Below are 21,361 nucleotides of genomic sequence, written 5' to 3' on the forward strand. Positions count from 1 at the left end.
CAAACAGTAAGAGATTTCTTTCTTCTTAGTTTCCTTCAATAAAATCATAACAAGAAAGTATACTGGTAAATAGATCAGTTGTCTTACCTGATGTTGTCTTCACCACCTCGGTTGTATTTCTTAGTCCCGTAAAGGAGAACTGGTAGAGCCTCCAGGACCTGGTATCTCCCACCTCCACTGAGCTGCGCTTCCATTGGTAAATGATCTCTTCCCTTGGGTAACCATCTTATTGCAATGGAAAATACAGAATGCTTTGTTTCATAGTCATTGCTAGGATTTTAATGTACTCTGGGGAGTAAAAATACTATTTTCTATTTCTGGAAGAAACTGGAGAAGCATATCGCAAATAAGTTTATATATATACATATATACTTTTCCCTCTAGTTACTTAGTAGTAAATGTAGTAGTAATGTAGCATTTTTACTATTATAAAATTTGAGGTACATTTTTCAATATTGAATTTTGCACTTTATTGTGCAATAGGATGTAGTTTTGACCATCTGTTTGTTTTAAGGCCCAAATCACTTCAGTTGGGCTCAGTATTCACTCTTTGACCTAAACACAGAATTCAAACCCTTGTCTCCATCTCTTGGAATAGCATAGCACCCATTTGCGAAGAGAAAGTATCAGACCACAAGACTCCAATGCCAAAGATAAAACATTTTACTTTTGTGCTGAAATTTAAGCATAAATATTAATTGCAATGTTTGCAGAAGTCATATCAATTTTACATAATATTCTTAAATTATCTTTGTGCACATGTGATTTCCTTACTTCCAAATAAATACAAAATAAAACTGAAAATCATTGCATTATGTTTAGCAAAAACATAACCCTAACTGACTCTAAGTATATAAGTTTTTAATAAGTAGTTCAGCACGGGTCAGGGAAGAGCTATTTCTAAGCATGTTACTTACAGCTTGAAAATTCCAGGGGGCAGGAATGGGCATCCATTGGGAAGTTGTGTAACTGTAGCTGACACTCAGCATCAATCGTCAGTCTGAGGAGAAAGAGATCAGATATACAGAACATACATGAGAAGCTTATACTAAAAGCTTCATAATGGCTAGCAAAACAGGATTGTTATGAGTATGGAACCTGAGTATGAAATATGCATACATACAATGAATATAGAAAGGAAGAGGAAATTATTAGTATGTGTGTATTAATTTGTATTCCAAACTGTTTTTATGCTTTTGAAGCAGCATTACTCATGATTAACAAATCCCTAAGTGGATACACAGATCTTCTCATGAGTAGTAGCAAATTTCTTTGTTACAACATGCCAAAGAACACTATGGAAACATATTTTACAGGAAAAAAAAAGTACTTCTTAAGAAGCAATAGTCAGGAGACCAAATTCAGACATCTGCATCCAAGATAGCCATCTCAACTATCTTCTTATCTAGTGGAAAGAAAGGCACTCTGGGGATATTCTTGATTTCATTCCAAAATAGACATCTAAATTAAATCTGAAGAGGAATGCACCAGAAAGGTTTTTCTCTCTACTGAATATCAAGTGGTGTAGGTGCTGCAGATCTTTATGAGGCAGACACATGTACTTTTAGAAATCCAAAATTAAACGAGATGCATCCCCTTATTTGCCTGCTAAAAACTCCATTATTTTTCATTTAGTTAGCCTATATGTAGCCTCAGTCGTGCATGACCTGCATGATACCTGAATTGTTACGCAAATAAGCAGCAAAAGAAAAGGCTTTGAAAAGGAGGAAGGAGTGGGAGAGAGGAAAAAGCAATAGTGTTTATCTGCTCCTTGAATCTCTATGAATGGGTTGTCCATGAGGATTCTCATGTCTTTTCCTGCAAGATATTTTCCAGTTGTTTGGCCCCCTTGATTTGTCTTAATGCATAGGATTATTCCTCTGCTGTTACAGATCTTCAAATTTTCATATGCTAAACTCCATCAGAGTCATCTTGGCCCATTTCTCCAGCGTCTTATGGACCTGGACTTGGGATTTCTGAAAGCTAGTCTTAGCAGTAAAGTCTGAGGCAAAGAAAGCATTGTGTACCTTGACCTTTTCTATGTTCTTTGAGACCAGATCCCCATTCCCATTCAGTGGTGTGCCCACACTTTTCCTAATCTTTCTTTTGCTGAAGATGCATGTGTAAGGACTCTTAGTGCTTTCCTGTCCATCACTGAATTCAATTTCAATTGAATTTTGGCTTTCCTAATCCTGTATCTGGGTGCTTGGGCACTGTCTCTATATTCTCTTGTATGTTTTCTTTTCATGTAGGAGTTTTGTCAGGAGCTTTGTGTTGATCCATGCAGACCTGCTTGCTTGATTTGTTTGCTGGTCTGGATTGACTGTTCTTGAGTTTGGGAGAAGGAATTGAGGAAATCAACCATCTCTCTCAAACAGAATCCCAGATCTGCAATGATACTACCACATTTCTCCTCAGGATTAAACCAGGTTGAATCCTTACTGGTGTTTGCTGTGACTCACCAGAGAAACTAGGCATACATAAATATTTGATACAACTGTAAGTTTTGTCACATATATCTCATTCTAATGAAGGAAACCAAGAGGTCTGAAGAGAAAGGTGACAAAGTCCAAAGAGATTGTAGTGTATCTAAGTCCAATTTAACATTTCAAAAGTTGATCTAGGATCTTCTTTATCAGGCATACTTTGATTTACCTTGGATTTCAATTCCAGTCATTCTCTTATCTCTTGCAATGTGGTGCAATGTGTAATGAATGTAAAATAACTACAAAATGAAACTCCTTTTTGTAATTCAAATATTTGCAACATTAAAAGGTTGTCTTAAGGAAAGCTTCAAATGATTCATTAGAATGCTAATGAGCATACTTTTCTGCTTTTTTTTCTTTTTGCCACCCAATAAAACAAGAGCATAAAATCAAAATCACTTTGTAAAAATAGTCTGAAAGTCTGATGGTCTGATAGTCTGTCTTACAGCTAACATCTTTGATTCTGTATTCTCCTTTTAAATTTTAAATTCTCTTGAAGAGATACCATCTTTGCTTTACATATCTTTGCTTTACCTAGGCCCAACTACTATAACACTTTAGAAAAACAACAAAAAAAAACATACCTAGAACTTCCATATTTAGGAAATATAATTGAATATATATTATTTAATTAGTACACGTTGCATATGTAACATCAAAGTGTAGGTATGCATGTAACTCCATTATTTAAAAGATTTGTAAAAGTCTCAAAATAAAAATTATCCAGGCTGATGAGAAATCTGAAGACAGACGTTTCAAATTTGGGTTCATGGAAATTTTAGTGAAACAGGGCATATCTGAGAATTTGACCTAAACTGTAAATGACCAATGAAAAAAAGTTATTCCTTTTTCTCATAATATATTTGAGGAATAAAATATTTTGTCAAGGTGAAGCCTTATCTATCTAAATAGTAATTGGTTCAGAGTACAAGGCCTCTGCTGCAGATAGTACCTTATTTGTAACATCTCCTTGATTCAAGGACATTCCTAATTCGTTATTTTAACCGAATAAAAAGTTAGGCAATATGGTCCAAAGCACAGGTAAACAATAAAACACATGAAAATGAAGATGAGTTACTTTAACCGTGCTTATCTTCTTTTAAGTATAGAAATAGAACTATTTTGAGAGCAAGGCAGTAAAATCTGTAAGTAGAAATGAAACTATTTTACTGTGTCAGTATCAAATAAATTGCATGCAAATAGTGTATTCTAAATACGTCTCCTTTTTAGGGTTGCACACGTAAGGGAAAAACAGTGTGTTGATGTCAAGTGACCTGTATTCACAGAACCCATCTTTTTGGTTTTCCCTTGAGAAACTGAAATTAAAGTCAAGTATAAATACCTCAGTGTGTATAACACTCTGCCATCATTCCAGATCCTGAGCATCCTATTAGGAGTTGTTATCCAATGAGCATCAGCTTTCTTGGAATTTCGGAAAAATGTATCAGGTATCCAGATCTTCCCAACCATGTTGCTGTTTAATCTGAGCACTTTTATAGTGCTGTTGAACTTCAGACGTCTGTCATACCACGTTTGGGCGAAAAATATATCAATTGTATATTCCTGTTGTGTTAACCAGAAATACTGATGAAAACATAGCACTCAGCATTTCACATTACTCCTGACATACTTTCCTTAACGTCATATGAAAAACAAAAAATACAGATGATACTAGAAGTGATAAAAACATTTTAATGAGACTTTTGAGAGGGTTGTTTAACAAAGATTATTGTTTAAAAAAAAGTTTGTCATTATTTTCCTATCGACAGATTGACCCGCATTAAAATGGAGTTATGTATCTACTATACATATACCCCCATGCCTCAACCCACACTTGATCATGTTAGAGTACAATTACTTATTCCCTTGGACCTAGAACAGCTAAGATTTCAGCTGATATGATTGTCTTTATTGGCTGTGACTGCAAGTTAATGTCAAAGTGGTGAAGTCTCACTTTCACCGGCATCCACCAGGCAGCCAATTGCTGCAAAGTGAATTGTAGAATGCAAAAGAGTCATTTGAGATTTCTTTCTGAACATTAAAACTACAAGGATGAAGCAAGTAGCCATTGTTCTGCTAAGGCTAGACCAATTTCCATCAGCTATACAAAGACATAATTAAACTTTGCTCTTAGGGTCTAAGTTTTCCTCTTTTATTTCTCTATGGCAGGAATGGTAGTATCACTGGTGAATGCTTTTGCCTCTTTTGTTGTAATCTGGAAACTCAAACTCATCGGAGCTAATCTGTCACAAAACAATGCAGAATACGGTAATAGATTTGTGAAGATATATTAAAATTATTATTATTCACAGTTTAGCTTGTTTTCTCATCCAGATTCATAGCTCATCTAGTCCTCACATCAATAATAATGAGGTTTGAAAATAATTTATATATAATATGACATTAAAACTATGGAAACCTTGTAATGTCAAAAATGATGGAGGCTTTGCAACAAATTGAACATTATAGAAAAATGTGGCATTCACCTACCATATTGATAGCATTCACTGGCCCAATGCTGTTCACATACATGTCAGTGTGAATTACTGTTGGTTTAACTGTAAGAGAAACAAGAGTCACTACTATGAGTGAAGGTCAAAGTCAACTGCAAAAGAGTCAAAATGATGAAAAGATTGCTTTAATACCTCTGTTGTATAGCTATGGATGCCTCACATTAAAATATGCTGATAGAATAAATATAATTTTACAGCAATGTCTCCAGCTTAAAATAAGTTGAACAATACAACTTATTGTATATCTATTCTTGTATAATATCTGTCAGATACATAATTATATCAGAACAAATTCTCTTATGCTATGAGAACTAATACAGAAACCAGCGTCATTACTTTAGTGAGTCATATCTGATGGAGAGTATGTGTATTTCATGTCAAATCACAGCAACACATCAGACAAAACACTATCAACAAAAGTAAACTTATTCCTCTCACAGTGCGTTGCATCACTAATTTAACGTTACTATGCCGAAAGCAATGTGACTGCTGTTGCCTGCAGAGATAGCTGTAGATAAGTGACAATTTCATGAACCCCAAATAGTATTAATACTCAAAGTTCTAAAACAGGAAATAAAACCAGTTGTTAGAATAATTTATTTTGAAATTACTTCAGCTTTATTATTCTCACGTACCTTGAGTAAAACACATTTGGTTGTTTTCCCAGATGCTTTTTATGAATGCTTAATTTCTCTCAGCCTTCTAATGTAGAGAGAATAAGGCAAATTCCTCTGTTAATTTAGATGTACATGTGCTGGAGGTTAAATGTCTTTAGTTTGTAAACCCATATAAACTTGTTAGAAGATTCTTTCATTAACCTGGCTGTTCTCTGTGTTCCTCTGCCTACCAGTGAATTCTCTTCTAGTTTTACTGCAATCTTGCTATTTATGTATCCTCTTCTACAGACATATCTTCTGGCTGTTCTGTGCCCACATGGGGCCTTCTCAGTCTAACTCCTGTGAGCTGAAGGACCTTTATTTCTCAGGTCCCTCAGTAATCAATGGAAACATCCCTGCAAAAGCTGTTTCACTTCAAGTAAGATTTCCATTACAGGTCTGAGCTCGAGTCTATATACATGCATTAGTTGTGGGGGAAATCTAGGGAAATAGAGTAAATTTACTTGATTGTATTTATCTTTTGTGAAACCTCCTGAGTCACTTCTTGCTCTGCTGAGCAATGATTCAACAGATCGACATGGAGCTGTGTCAGTGGAGGGTCAGGTTGGATATTAGGAAAATGTTGATCACCAGAGGATGGTTGGGCACTGGAACAGGCTCCCCAGGACAGTGGTCATGGCAACAAGTCGCTGGAGTTGAAGGAGCATCTGGACAATGCACTCAGACAGGGTTTGGATTTTGGGTGGTACTGTGTGGAGCCAGGAGTTGGACTTAATCCTTGAGGATCCCTTCCAGCTTAGGATATTCTTTCATTCCATGGTTCTAAATGGCATCAGTCAATTCAGACCTGTTACTGTCAGAGTCTCTGAGAGTCCATCACTCTGTGCAAGGATCAGCATGCATTCTCCTTAGTTAGGCCTTCCTTTCCAATATATATATCTTTTGACATATATATATTTTGATAAAGGATGTATATATATATATATATACTTTCGATTTTTTAACAACCTCTCTTAGGTACACAAAGAAGAAAAAACCCTTCCTAATTCCCCAGAATCCTGTGCAGGTGCATGATTACATGTGGCCTGATTCAGCAAATCACAGCAGTCTTATTAGCTGTTTCAGGAGAGATTTAGGAATCTTAAAAATATATGCAATTTCCAAAATCATGGCTTCTTTTTGTGCCAGTGATATTTTACTATCTCTTGTCTTGTTCTCATAACCACTTTAGATGGATTCTGCTTCATGCACAGTATAATATTGTATGAAAATGCTTTCCCTTCACCACTTAATCAAAGTTGGGCTTAAAAGAAAACCAACATACCTCCTATATCAGGTCTTAATTTGTTGTCATATCCTTCCAGCAAGCCATTTAAAATAAGAGTGACATCACTCTCATGAACTTTGGGAGTCAGAACCCAGGTCTTATTTGAAGTGTAATCTTCGTAATCATCATCTCCCTTTTGTGTAGAACTGTTAAAGACATAATAATGAAGAAATGGAAAGCCTTGAAAGTACAAATTTGCAGGTAAACTCTCTGGAAACAATACACACTTCAGATTTAAATAGTATTGTACAAAACACTGAAAAGTAGCCTGCTTTATAAATGGAGACTCACAGGAAAGATCACACATTACTGCAGAGGTTGTAGTTCACTTTAGCAAAATCTTTTAATATGGTTGAGCTCATACTCTGTATATTCAGAGAAGCATCAGTGCTTACCACCTTTGGCATGTCTGTTTTTCCTCTCACTGACTCAGGTGGGACCTATTATAAAACAAATCTAATTGTCATTTAGCTTATGCAACTCTCCACCAAAATATCACTTAGTATGTACACAGTGTTGTTGAATTACTTTCCTTTGAGAGAACAATTTGATGCAACACATTACTGACAAGAACAATAATTAGATTCATTCAGTCACACAGCTTCTCTCCACTCTGATGAACTTGAGCTTATTGCGCATTTGGAAAGTTCAGCATAAATTTTTTCTAGTGTTTTTCACTTTTGCTAACCAGAACACACACACAAAAAAAATAGTCCATCCATCATTTTTTTTCAGCTTCTGAGCAGTATGGCAGCAGATGTAGTAAATTCAGCCTTCCTTGTGCAATAAAAAAGAAGTTCAGCACCAGAAACATGTAGACTAGCATTAATGGTTGTTGTGCTATCTTGAAGTCTGTGCTGCCAGGTATAGAGGAGATGACAGAATCTAACTTAGAATATGACATCACCAGCTATGTCAGTGCTTATCAGAATGGAATGGTGCTGAACAGTTGTAAGATTGTTTCTGGCAGAACATACCAGTGCCTTCCTTCCCTGACCTTCTTCTACAACAAAGTTTGAGCTCTGCTGGATATTGAAACTGTTAATGACAATACAAATGTCTTAAGCAAGTGAGTGGAGTTTGGATATGAATGAGTCAAAAATTAATGTTCCTATTTGGGACTGAGTTTGTGTAGTCTCTCCTTAACAGCACGAAAGTGGGAAAGTGCAGGGAAGCATATTTGTAGGGGGTCAAGAGCACGTGCTTGGCACATGTGAAGAAAGCAGACACAGCCGATCGTGTTTGTGGGAGTGATAGCGAAGGAATAATTAGTCCCAGAGTCTAAAATCTCTGTTCTTCTAACACAGATCTTTGCTCAGCTTTGGCCTTGCATGTTCCTCCGTACAGTGCTCTCTGATGCCTCCAGCTTAGACCTACCCAGTGTGAATAGCCTGAGGGCTTCCCCTGTCTTGAGCCTTTGGAGGTGTAAGCCAGTGGCACAAATACAACTTCAGTAGGAAAGAGACTTTCAGTTCTTTGTCCTCCATCAGCACAGGCTACTGAGAAAGAGCCATAGCACTGCCTGGCCTCATCACATAAGACTGCTTTTTCCCAGGAGGTGCTGAAGGTATAGTGGACTTGGAAGCAGCATGAGACTGTGCACAGGATAAAAGCAAGCAGGAACACACAGCATGAATGAGAGAGCCAGGCTTGCATTGCGCTGAGCTTGCTGGTGAAGCTACATCAACCTGTACCTTCATTGCCTGTACTAAATACCACTACTGTAGCCTCCAGGCATCCCCTAACCCATCCTGCATCAGCAATACATCCCTTGGAGCTTCAGCATTCCATGTCAAACAATAGCCATCCAGCCATCCTCCCTTTGGCAATACAGACCACAACCTGTCCGTAGCATTTTACTGGCAATCAGAGGCTGAATTCTAAACAGCAGTATGCTACATAGTAATCTGCTGGTAATGAAAAACAGGCCAAGATAATTAAATTGGTGAGGGAAATTTGTTTATTCAGCTGTCTAGGGTTGAAAGATCTAATTGCAATTCAAAAGAACATAATTGAAGCGGGTTCCCCCTCCTGAAGGAAATCCTTCTAAATAGATTCATTCCAAACAGAAGGCACTAGATTGTATGTTTTTAGTCTTCAGAGTAAATGAAAAAATGATTTGAAGCATAAAAACCCATACTCCTGTTGTATAGTCAGCTAAATATCCCTTCTCCAAGAAGAAATCATTTTCTGAATGGAAAAGAGGAAGCAAATCAAATACATCCTTTCACAAAGACAGCAAGGCCCTGAATATGAAGGTGCTGCAAACGTGTCCAAAGTCAGGCAGACAGGACTGAGTGCGTTATATTGGACATTGTGAAATGAGAAGATGAAAAACCACATGCTTGTCTGGGACACCTCTCAAATCTAGAAAAACCTTATAGAAGAGCAGCCTGCAGGCACTTCTTTCCCTTGGTATTGATTTATAGGAAAGTAATAGACATTTGTTTGCTTATCTGTCATTCCAAACCATTTTGGCACTCTGAATCTCAAACTGCAACAAATATTTTATGAGATTAGCATGGAAGAGAAGGAGGGGAATACAGCCAATGCAACTAAGGATAAAGCCACCAAATTCCATCTTTTATCTGAATTCCAAGTAGATCATAAGTCAACATGGATATCCAATTGCCTAAATGTCTGTCTTTGTAAAATTGCATACCAGCCAGAATGATCAGGGGTGCATCTATATCCAGATGAGCAGAGTTTTTGCAGTGCAAGTGCCATTAATACTAATGAAAGTTATAATGACAAAGCCCTTTTCATCTCCTTAAGACTTTCAGATCAGTCCTTCTGATTATATGGCCTAAATTCTGCAAGAGCTTTTAATATCCAGAACAAATTTGGTAAAGTCCAGATTATATTTAAATACACACAGAAATCTGTTTTTATTTTTGACTGCTAGAAGTTTTCATGTCTAGCAACAGAGACAAGCAAAGGCACATGTGCTTCCCTATTTGCAGATAACAGTAAGTTTTTTGAAAGTTAATGTTTTGGACATCACAGTAAAATCTCACTCATTGAGATATTCCTACTTCTCACATTAATGTTGTAGTAAGATGTGTTTGAGACCAATGTAGGTATGCACAGTTTTGCTATTTGAAAAACAGACAGTTTGAGGGGTTGGAATGTGAATCTGAGACTTCATATCATAGAGTAATTAGAGTTGGAAGGTGCTTTTGGAGGTCATCTGGTCCAATCCCTTCTCATCTTGTTACTTGAGACTTCAGGAGTTTGCTATGCTTGTAATTAGTAGGTATATAACTACTATTCAGCCTGAAGTTCAGAGAGGTTCTTTGGATGTGTCACATTACCTGAAACACCTCATCACAAAGCAGATAGAGGGCAGAAATGATTAGACATTTATAAACATTTTTTAGTTTGGATTATAAAGTACATTCCTTTAGACAACATGCTTTGTGGAGAGAGGACAGCACAAGACTGAGTCCCTTTTTTCATTATTTTGTGATAAAATGTGTAAGATCTGTAAATTGGTAAACCACTCTACATTTGTATATGAAAGTCACTGTGTCAGTGAAGCATTTACTGTAGCAGGGTCGAAAAAGTTTCAACTCATGTTCCTTAGCTTCCTCAGCTCCTCACTATAATGATCCTAATTCTGAATTAAATTGTTACTTGATTTATAACATTTACATAGCTCTTTTGTGAGGCTCTCATTGGTGAGGTGTAACTTCAGGCAAAACTGAGATTATATAAGCTAAAATTTTAGATTATCAACTCCTTTGCTAGTGCACATCATCCATATGTTTTTTTTACAGTACCATCTGGGCAAAATTTTGTCATTGTTCTTCATGGAGCGACTGTCATCTCTTTAGGCAGAGCTATCTACTGCAGGTAGAAATGGGTTTTCCTATCAAGGGATGAAGAACTAATAAAGAGATGCTCTATTTGATTGTCACAGACACTATTACAGACACCTTAGCATCAAAAGCATCATTTCTACGCTGGAAATATGTTGAAATAGTGGAAGATTAGTTCATTCACTCTGAGATGATACTTCTGCTTTGAAATTACTGATGCTTTGGGAAAGTCATTTTTTCCATCTTCTTTTCTTAACCTCATCCAGAATAGAAAGCAAAGCCTGCTTGTCAAAAACTTCATTAATGTCCTATCTTCTTAGCAGTACAGAGCTACAGTTCTCCACATAACAGTTTCAGAATCCAGTCTTCCACTTAATAGACTCAATATGATGGCTTTTTCATTTTTGCTTTTATTTCCCTGAAATAAAATTGAGAGCTACGTAAAAAATTTTTTTTTTATTTGGCAAGTAATAATATTAACAGTATTTAGCTGCCCTAAATTAGTATGCTTCTGAGCCCTCTGGACTAAATTCTTAAGTTCAAAATTCAAATTAAGAGCGGATTATCTTTTTCAGAGCCACCATATTTATTTAATTGCTAACTTACAGTCAGTGTTAAAACTTTTTACAATCTCTGATGTTCTGTGTCTTTATATGAAAGACACTCTTATGTGGCTTCCAGAAGCACCATATGTAGCATTTCTTGGAACGACACCACCATTTGTCAGTAAGGATGCACTACACGTCATTTAAAATCACAGTCAACAGCAACAATTTTTCAGTCTAAGCTGAGAGACAGATTGGGCACATCTTTTTTCATTAGTTAGCAATCGCTCACAAAGGATATTCCTCTGAAATACGGTAGATATTTCCTAATCTACAGGATGGTGATTTTCACAACTTGGCACTGCAGAATTTGAATGATGGTATAGACAATAAAAGGGATGTAATGCTCTAATCTGAACAGACACCTACCATGATAGCTCCATCTTTCAGCACTCAGATATGAAATCTTATATTTAACTGGTTAAAATGTCTAGAATTTGCCATTCTGTGATTCTGTGGAATTTCACTGACTTCAACGAAGATATTCTGAGTTTTACCTTATGTACCTCTATATTTAACTTTTCTAAACATAGAAAATGAATTTTAACCATTTGCAAGTGTTCTGGTAAGAAACTTCAAGCAAGTGTCTGTTATCCCTGCTGGAATCCATGTGCTGTTGCATTGCTGTTTGCAAGTAGAATCACAGTGGTCACGAAGTGCCTGAAGAAAAAGACCTGCAGCAGTACTGAATAGCCAACAACTAATTAGTTTAACTACAGTTAAAATTTATCCGTCAAAAAAAATCCGACAATTGTATCTTTTATACCAAACATCTATAGAAGCTACAGATCCTACAACAAAGGCTTAATAAAGCACTCACGCACACAGTAAATCTCCGCTTACAGCGCCAACGTTTTCTACCTCTCAGTGAAGGACTGAAACAAAGCTTGCTGGTTTACTTCACAGCATTGTTTAACTTAATGAATAGTCAAGCTAAATCCTTTCCTGTGCATAAAAATTCACTGCAATCTGTATGTTATACATTATTCATGATGATAAAATGGTCACTGGGAGGGAAGGATATATTCTGTGTTTCCCTACAGATACAAAGATGTGAGTGTTCAGCGAATAGCATATTTGCAGGAGATTATAGTTCCTGTGGAAATATAACTGTATCTATTCTCTCTTCTGTTGTCTGCTGATTGTATTTTAAGTAAAACTATTTCATTTAAAGTAGAAAATGTTTTCAAACGCAATGTACCAAATTTTCTCTCCCTGCTTACATCTCTGCTCTATCCATTTGCATTGTTTAAATCCTAAAGTCTTACCCAGGACCAGACCTGACATAGAATCATACAGGTTAGAAAAGGTCCTTAAAGTCAACCAGTCCAAGTCCTCACCTAACACTGTCCACTACTAAACCATGCCCCTAAAGCACTGCATCCACACACCATTGCCTTGTGTTCTCTTTCTTGTCACCTGACAAAAGAGATTGAAATGTCCTCACCACAGTGATTTCTGTTTGCTGCTTTATTATAGAGTACACTACAGGACTGAATCATTTTCCTCAGAATTGTAGTTCATTTAATGTGAAGAGTATTCTCTTCTCAAGTAACTTGTCAATTCCAACATCTGAGACAGAAACTAAGAATGATGCTTTGCTTAGAGAGAAAGATGGAAAATACAGTTATCTGAAGTTGCATAAAAGGAAATGGAAAATATTTTGAGAGATTTGGACTGAGAGAAAGTGTACTGATGTCTTCCTCCCTCTCCTAGAGCACTGGTACTGATAAGACCATGATTGGTATTCAGATGGATCTTTGTCCCAGAAGGGCCACACAACATCTGAAATTCTAAGATTCAATATTTCTAGAAAAGCCTTGTTTTAGAGACGGCTTTTAGTGTGTTAGCTACTTCAGGCCACTTAGTTGTGTCATGAAGGTGCCTAGAGAAGTTCACAACAAGGAGAAAGAAAATGTTTTTTATTGTTACTTAATGGTTTGGGTAGTTGGATTTTAGGTAGGTCACCTGTGGAAGATTATTTCCTGGACTACTGTTACAGCTATCATTCCATGAAATATTCTAATCATTTAAATTACTGAATAATTGATCGTGAAATGATCACACTAATGACTTGGATAACTAATGTAATGTTGCTGGTAGCCATGGCAAATGACACAGGTCTGTGAGCTCCCATTCACAACTGGGAGCCCTGCTTTAAACAACAAAAAAAAAAAGTTGAGTTTTTCCATCATTCTTAAGTCACAGAACAGGTGAAGCATAGAAGAAAAACATGATAAAAGTAATACAGTAAGATGTGCAGTCAGCTACTACACCTTAACACATCATAAGTTTTAGCCCTTAGTAGTTGTATTTAAGTAATCTATTTTCCATTTTTAAAGATTCAGCACAAATTGGTTATAACAAGTATTTATAAAGAACAGATGAACTCAGGAGTTAAGTTATGGAGACAAGCATCCATAACTTAAAATGATTGTTTTAAATTCTTTTTTAGCTGTAATTTTGTGTGGATTTATTTTCTTACAATTTGTTTACAGGCTATATGATGATGTCTGTTTTTACTGTGGTTATGGCAACACACTAAAGTAGCAAGTGAAGGAGAGCATTAGATAGAAATGAAAAGAAAATGAGTAATAGGCTCAGGTATTCTGTGCATGAAGTTTGAGTTTAGCTTCTGCTTTATCTGAAATTGCCTAGGCATACCTAATTGTTAAAGGAGTAAACCTGGAATTACAAAAGTCTCAGAAGATATATTTTTGGTTTACCTCTATCTCTCCCCTCTCTTTTATTTCCCCCCCTTTTCTCTTAGAACAGTACTACACAACTCTGTGTGTAAAATCTGAGGAACTTAGGGCAGGATTGTTGTTGTTCAATTGCTTAATTTGATTTGAAGAAATGGAATAAAGATTCTTGTTCTGTAATACTCGATGAGATGTTTATATTTATGGCTTGTCAGAATACTTGTGCAATTTTTCTGTATTTTGCCAGCATGGTAATTTCACCCAGAAGGAAGTCACTTCTGGAATCAGTCATTCATGGTGTAGTCATCTCTACCTCGTGATCTGTCAGTGTTTAGAAACAAACATGTGAGATGCCAGAAATTTCAGCAGTTTTTCATATTAAATAACCCCCTGAACTTTTTTTTTGAGATTGGGAGTTATTTTATTTTTGTCTACAGATGTAAGCTTTAAAATTCATTTTGAACTGATTATAAATCTTCATTAGACTAAAATATGTAACATAGAATGTTTACATTGTCTTCTCACGTGTTCAAGAACACAGCAGAACAGTATAGTGTGATGTTCCCCATACTGGGCAGGGGAGTCAGAAACATTGTATGCTTATCCCAATTAAGGAACTGCTGTCATTCTACTTGTTATATTAACCCAGGTCATTTAAGAAATACTGAGCTAATAATATTACACTGTACAGGATATCTTCTGTTTTGTACCTGACAGTACTGTGATAAATGTTATTAGAAGGGCAAAGCTATAAGCAATTGCATTGACAACTGAGAAAATAAAGAATCTTGCCTTGCTCCATTAGTTCTGGAGTGGATTATTTAGCTGAATTCAGGAAATAAAAACCTTAAGCATAGCCTCCCAACTTTGAGAAAATCTTTTTGCTGGGCACAACAGTTGCTTTTCTAACTATGGAACAGGAAAAGTCTTTCTGTGAAAAACAAACTTATTTTGTGCTTCCTTTCTTTGCACATCGTCTTAATAAGGTAGCATTAAAATGTTTGACATGGAGGTTATCACTGTATCAATGCTATGTAAAACCAAACTATCAATACTGCAATTTGAGCATTCAGAATCAGATCTTGAATAGCCGTACACAGGGCACAGGAATAATAATAATAAAAAATTATAGACTTCTCTTTCAAGGCTGAACTGGGATGTTTCTTTTATAGCTTAAGTGAAAGAAGGTGAGAAGGAATTTCTTTTACATGAAGAAAGCTGTTAAACTTCTGTAAAATGCTGGGCTGAAGCATCTTTGTAACCAAGGATATTAGAGATAGTGCTTGTCAATAGGAACCCTCTGGTCTTTATCAAGGGTGTATTATCAACTTTTAGGCTAGCCAAGGCTTTCTTTTTAAGTCTGGAGAGCAATGGTAATGGAGGATATGGATTTTGTAATGTCAATAATCTGAACAGCAACACTTAGACACAAATGCGTGGAAATGAAATGAGTTTTCTAGCAATCTGCATTGTCAACATTTTTTCTTCCTTTTAACATGATGATTATCAATCAAGTTTAGGGTATCAATTAGAATACAGACATCTCATCCTAATTGCTAGAACAGGCATCCACACTCTGACAAGTCCTGTCCTCAGATTTGCTCGTTCCAAAATAAATACTTTAAAAGGCTTTCCCAGCAGAGTTCCTGCGGAAGTAAACTTCAGATGTCCCACTCCTGCTAATTGATTCAATTAGGTCATTGACTTATCTTATTCAGGTATGCCAATGCAGTACTGTTGAAGGCAAATTTGTTTCTGTCACCTGGAGAAATCTTTGGACTGTATCTCCTGAGTGAGTAGACTTAATCTAATCTTGGAACCTAATTGCTTAGTAGCAAGTCCATTTTCTTACTGTAAATGTGCTTTTCACTGAAAGATGTTGGTAAGGAAAAGTTACATCAACTCTGCGTGTATGTGTGTATTTTTACAAAATAAATAGGCACATAAATGTGCTTTGTTATTTGTGTTTGGTAAAGACTAGGCATGATGGAAGACTAGACATCTCATGATGGAAGAAGAAACAATCACTAGCCACACCTTACTGGAAATCAGATTTCATTGTACTTAATAGCCATATGATAGCCCTTCTCTTTAGTCAAGTGCATTAGGTAATTCCAAAATATTTAGGGAGCCAGGCAATAATAAATTATAAACAATACAGGTATATTTGTTTCTTCTGAGTATATTTTTCAATTCTTGTTTCTTTTGATCATGGAAGTGTCATAACAGTCATTTTTGTCAGAAAATGTGTCTTGAAGTAAGGGCTCGATGAACAGAAAACAGTTGCTTGATACATAGCTTTTTAATTAACTCATCATGAAACTAACTCATTCACAAAATGAGTGTAAGCAAATAGTGAAAATTAAATTATTATTTTCTTAAACAGTCCTGTTGATTTCACTTCATTTTTTAATGCACAGTAACCAGTAGTAACTGATGTGCTCCCACTTAAACCAACTTAACCATGCAAGACGCTGTTTGCACTCATACCCATAAAACAGACTGTGCATGGGTGGATATGGAGTTTAGTCCTAATCACAGGGTAAATGTGTGATACGTTAAGAATGTAAGTGTTGAGCTACTGTCTCTGTGTCAGCTGAGTAGGAAATCTGTCAACAAGTGTGCCTGAATTTTCCCAGTAGAATGCATTTATTTTGATAAAATGGACCGTGTTGGTTTTGTCATGAAATCCCAGTGGACTTTCCTTGGTGGTTGGTACTATCAACATGTTCTGGTCAGAATCTCCTTACTTTTGTTTGTTGTACAAGCATCCTGGCTTCAATATAGGAATTTTTAGCTCCTCTGCTGTTACATGCACGTTAGGGTGAATATAGTGGTAATATTATGACCTGTACGCCTCTGGAGTAGCCCCTTATTTTATATCTCTTTTTTTTTCTATTGAAGAAAGAATGACCATAAATAAATCTTTACCACATAAAGAGGAGGAGTAAAATTCTATAATATTGTTAGAACTATATTTCAATCTCTTATTCTTACATAAGAATAAACTATCTCATTCAGAGGAAATTGTCACATTTCTTCCCTACCAGCAAGTGCAAAAGGAAAATTTCATCTTATTTCCAGTGCGTGAGAAGAGACATGGAGCTCAATCCATGGCGTATGATACTCATGCTACATTGCAGTGGAGAACTGACATATTCTCTATTTATTTTTCATATAAATCGTTCAATGAAATCTTTAAAAAAAAAAACTTCTAAAAATGCTATTTCTTAAACCCTTCCAATTTTAAGGCACTTTTCAAAAGAAAATAATGCACACAAACATTCACAGGTCATGCTTCAGTATGTCAGAAAATAGAGTGATCATTATTATACCTTTCAGATTTGCAACAATGAGAGATGCAAACTAATGATCTGTTGGTGACTTTGAGCAAACAACAGACTACTCACAAACAGAAAAAAGAAAAAAAAAGTGAATACTCATGCTGAAGGCTGTGGCTATTATGGGTAGGGAACAGTTTTCACAGAATTGTCAAAGGAGACAGTTTCATCAAGCAGGATCTGATGTGTACATGTATGTACAGAACTCCATTCCATTTTTGCACAGTAAGAAATTATTATGAACCCAAGTTTCATTTCTACATTTCCATTGCTGCTTTTGTGATTTCATGATGAAAGATTTGCTTTGTTAGCCTTACTCTTCTGTCCCTGACAAGGCTGTTGTCTGTATAAGATTTGGCTCCAAGAAGTAGAGCTCTGAAGATAAACTCTCAAGTATCAGTGGAGATTTATTGCATGCTTATGTAGCTTGCAGAGCATTTTTAATGTGTCAAAACTAGATTCCTGTAGGAGGAAACAACTCAGAAGCCCCACTTGATTATGCACACAAAGTTAGTCCTCAGCAAAGACACAAACAATCCATCAGTGCTTTGACTTTTGGACAAATTCAGGACCAAGCAAGAAACATTTAGTTCAGGGAATTAGAACATATGTTTCCCTGCTTAAAAACACAGCAGTTCTGAAGGCGAAACGTTTTGGACACCTTTCACACCCCGACAGGGAAGAAACAAAGAAAGAATCCAAGTTTGTCTCAGGCATTCTTACTTCCATCAAAGATCCTTTGAAGCTGTGGTGTGAAGGAAAGTATTCTCCAGTGCTAGCAAAGTATCCAAACTCCATGGGAATCACGATTCTATTGTGTTCTTGTGTGTGGACAAAGAAGCACACCTTACTGAACGAGCCAAGAACTTGTAACACAAATCACAGTAGATCAATACAAGAATCATCATCATCAGTGCAGATGTAATTGCGTAGAGAAATAATATTTTTTGAAGAAAAATTTTCAATAATAATAATAAAGTTTTTATATATGTGCTACATATTCATTCTATGCTTTTTCCTGATGTTAGTTTCAGCTTTTCCGTCCTCAATTAGGTCCTGAGATTGGTGGTGTCATAATGCTGGCAGTAGGGTGTTACAGTGAGATCTAGCATTCTTGTCTGGAAGGAATGTGATGGTGATGTCAGTAGTTTCTTGTTTCTCACCCAAATTATCTATTTGGGATCAGTTCTTTTTTTTATGTTTGTTAACATGCTTTTACATCTTTTCTTTTTCTTTACCATCTACAGCTCCACATTAATCCAGGCTTGCCACATAAGGTATCTAATTCATAGTACCACATAAGGTATTAATTTGTGATTCCTTTTACCTCTAAACCACATTTGCCTAGCTCTATGTCTACAATTCTTAAACAGGCCACCAGTGACATGTTTATAGCTATGGGCTCTCCGTTCCCAGCCTGTGCCCTATCCCTTATCACCTCATGCCTATACTCCTCTATGCTGTATCCCATGTCTTCAGTTCTCAAGGCCTCAGCTATAGTACTACACTTTCTCTGCACTGCATCACTTTGTAAATTCTTCATTCTTCATAGAGTCATCACTTGTAGCTGTTGTCAATGAAACCATGGTTATACCATACAAAGATAAATAAAAGTCATACAAGTTAGCCATAGAGATCTTTTTTTTTTCCTTTTGACTTTTCTGGTCATATCTGGTCAATTAGAGAAATTGCTGTGGCAGCTAAACCAGTTAAAAGAAAGCTGTAAGCAGGTCAAGAAAAGTCCAGACCCAGCAGGCCTGGTGCAGAGCTTATGGCTTGTAATAAGCAGTGCCAGGGTACAGAAAAAGATGTAAAAAGAAAATAAAAATGCTTTGTATATCTATTGCATAGAAAGATAATCATTTGTATTAAGCTTTTTATGCAAGAAACTTCAATTTTTTTTCTGAATAAAAAAGCTAGTTTAATGATGAAACTAATAAGATATCTCAGCAACTTCTATCAGTCTCCAATAAATAAAATGGTAGGCATGTAATATGCAAATTTTACCTACCTCTCAAATTTCTGACATGTGAGTGGGCTGGGCATAATGATCACTGCAAAGCCTATCTTCCCATCACTTATGTTTAAATGTGACTATTAACTCAAGTCAAAACACCAGGAAAATAGGAGCCATTTCTATTTCACATACACACACACATACACAAACATGTATCTCTCAGACTTCTTCCTCCAGAAATATTTTGGTAGATCTTATTTCACTCTCTCTCATCAGTTAAGTAGGATTTTATTTTATAAATAAACATTCATTGCATTGCTTATAAGCAGAAAAAATCTTTCTTTGTAAAAGAAATAAAGTTTTTTAAAGATAAAGCTGCTAGGAGCATATTTTAGAGGTAAAAGATACTCAGACATAGAGGAATATGGATACTTCATAAGTCAAAAAGAGGGCAAGAATCAGAACAGTCACAGTGTACAAGCAGTAGCTAAGAAAGTTGTCTCATTGAGTTTGAGTAATGTGTGGAACTGGCTACAAGGGTCAGAAATAGCAGCAGATGTAACCATGACAATATTCCAAAAACAGAGAAAATAGCATTGGGAACAAAGATTATAGAGTACAACTATTACTGATTTATTTCTGGAATACTTTCATTTCTGAAATTCTTTCATGAGAGGAAACAATAATATTAAGATCTCTAATGAGACTCAGGTAAATAGATTTTCAAAACTTATTTATCATTACGACAGTAAGAAGTGCAGAACATATCAAAGAGAATTATACAGAGTAAGGAAAGACAGAAGTGAAAGCAATTCTTTCATTTTAAAAGATTATATAAGAGGATATTTTATTTTTTGGTCTTCGCTGCAGCTAAAATGAAAGACCCACTAAAGATACTGCAGAGCATTTTTCAAATATAAACCAAAATTCCATGTGTTCAAGACCACAGTGTCTAGATCCCTAGCAGGTTCCTTGGCCCCTTCTCAGAGCTCTAAGTAACCTCCACTATGACCATGACAGTCATAAGTTTTAAAGCTGAACAGATGCAAAACCAAGCAGTGATGGACAGCTGCTAAAATCTAATATTACCAGCTCATCTAGAACTCGTTCATTCCCAGCTGCTGGGTCTCTGTTTAGAAAATGTAGGCACCAAATCCATGAGCTGCCATTGGTGGAGGGTATACTATTTGTGAGCTCAGAAGGAAGATCCATGTTAATACCTGGGGTAGCAGCAAAACCATCATGACGTTGAAAAATAAGGTAACTGGCAAAACGTGCTGTTTCATAGCCCATTTTCTATGGGTGCAGAGAAGATTCCACAATAAAAAATGTAGAACACTTGACAACTCTATGATGCTTCCGAGCTTATGTGGGTACTTTGCAAATGGCATCATCAAGATCTCTTAAAAACAAGAAGTGTTTTCATGGATTGAGCAGATGACAGAAGGGACAATTAGCTAACAATGGAGACTGGAAAACCTGAAAAGAGGGCAAAGCCTTGAAATTAACAGAACATGAGCAGAAGCTGAAGTAGGATGAAGATGTTTTACTAATCATAGCGTATCTTCCACATGGCTAAATTCATATTCAGTTTTCCCTGCTCCAACATCCTTTTATGAACAGACTTATGCAGAGTAACTGGCAGAGGACTGATGAGAAGAAATTCCCCTGGGAGCCAGCAGAGCAAGCCTTTTACATGCAGTTTGTTCCCCTGAATCCCTAGGAAATTTGGCAAATATGCCTCAAGATATTTTATTAAATGAAGAACAGGTGCTGTTACAAACCTTACCATTTTCCAGGAGACATTCTCAGTAAAATGATTTAGAAGAAAGGACGTAAGTGGAATACACTGAACTGGCAATGTTGCCATTTTTGCGTATCTCCATCAGATTTTTTGTGATTCTGCTCTTCACACTGCTAATTGCTTAGCATCATGATTCTTGTGCAGAAAACCATACTGGTAAACTTGTCATTGGTAGACATGACAACTCT

The 21,361-nt window shown here is 36.2% G+C and overlaps 1 protein-coding gene across 2 annotated transcripts in view; it reads right to left on the reverse strand.

Annotated features, from left to right (window-relative positions):
* GABRG2 (gamma-aminobutyric acid type A receptor subunit gamma2) overlaps nucleotides 1–21,361 on the reverse strand; it is a 68,727-nt gene that overhangs the window by 35,913 nt on the left and 11,453 nt on the right. For both annotated transcript variants that reach the window (XM_048960408.1, XM_048960406.1), the window contains exons 2-6: nucleotides 6,941–7,089; nucleotides 4,977–5,044; nucleotides 3,829–4,049; nucleotides 918–1,000; nucleotides 88–225 (exon numbers count right to left, since the gene is read on the reverse strand). In XM_048960408.1, coding sequence (XP_048816365.1) covers nucleotides 88–225; nucleotides 918–1,000; nucleotides 3,829–4,049; nucleotides 4,977–5,044; nucleotides 6,941–7,089 — 659 coding nt within the window. The remainder of the gene's footprint in view (nucleotides 1–87; nucleotides 226–917; nucleotides 1,001–3,828; nucleotides 4,050–4,976; nucleotides 5,045–6,940; nucleotides 7,090–21,361) is intronic.

Source organism: Lagopus muta, chromosome 14 (assembly GCF_023343835.1).
Source record: "Lagopus muta isolate bLagMut1 chromosome 14, bLagMut1 primary, whole genome shotgun sequence".
Taxonomy (NCBI): Eukaryota; Metazoa; Chordata; class Aves; order Galliformes; family Phasianidae; genus Lagopus; species Lagopus muta.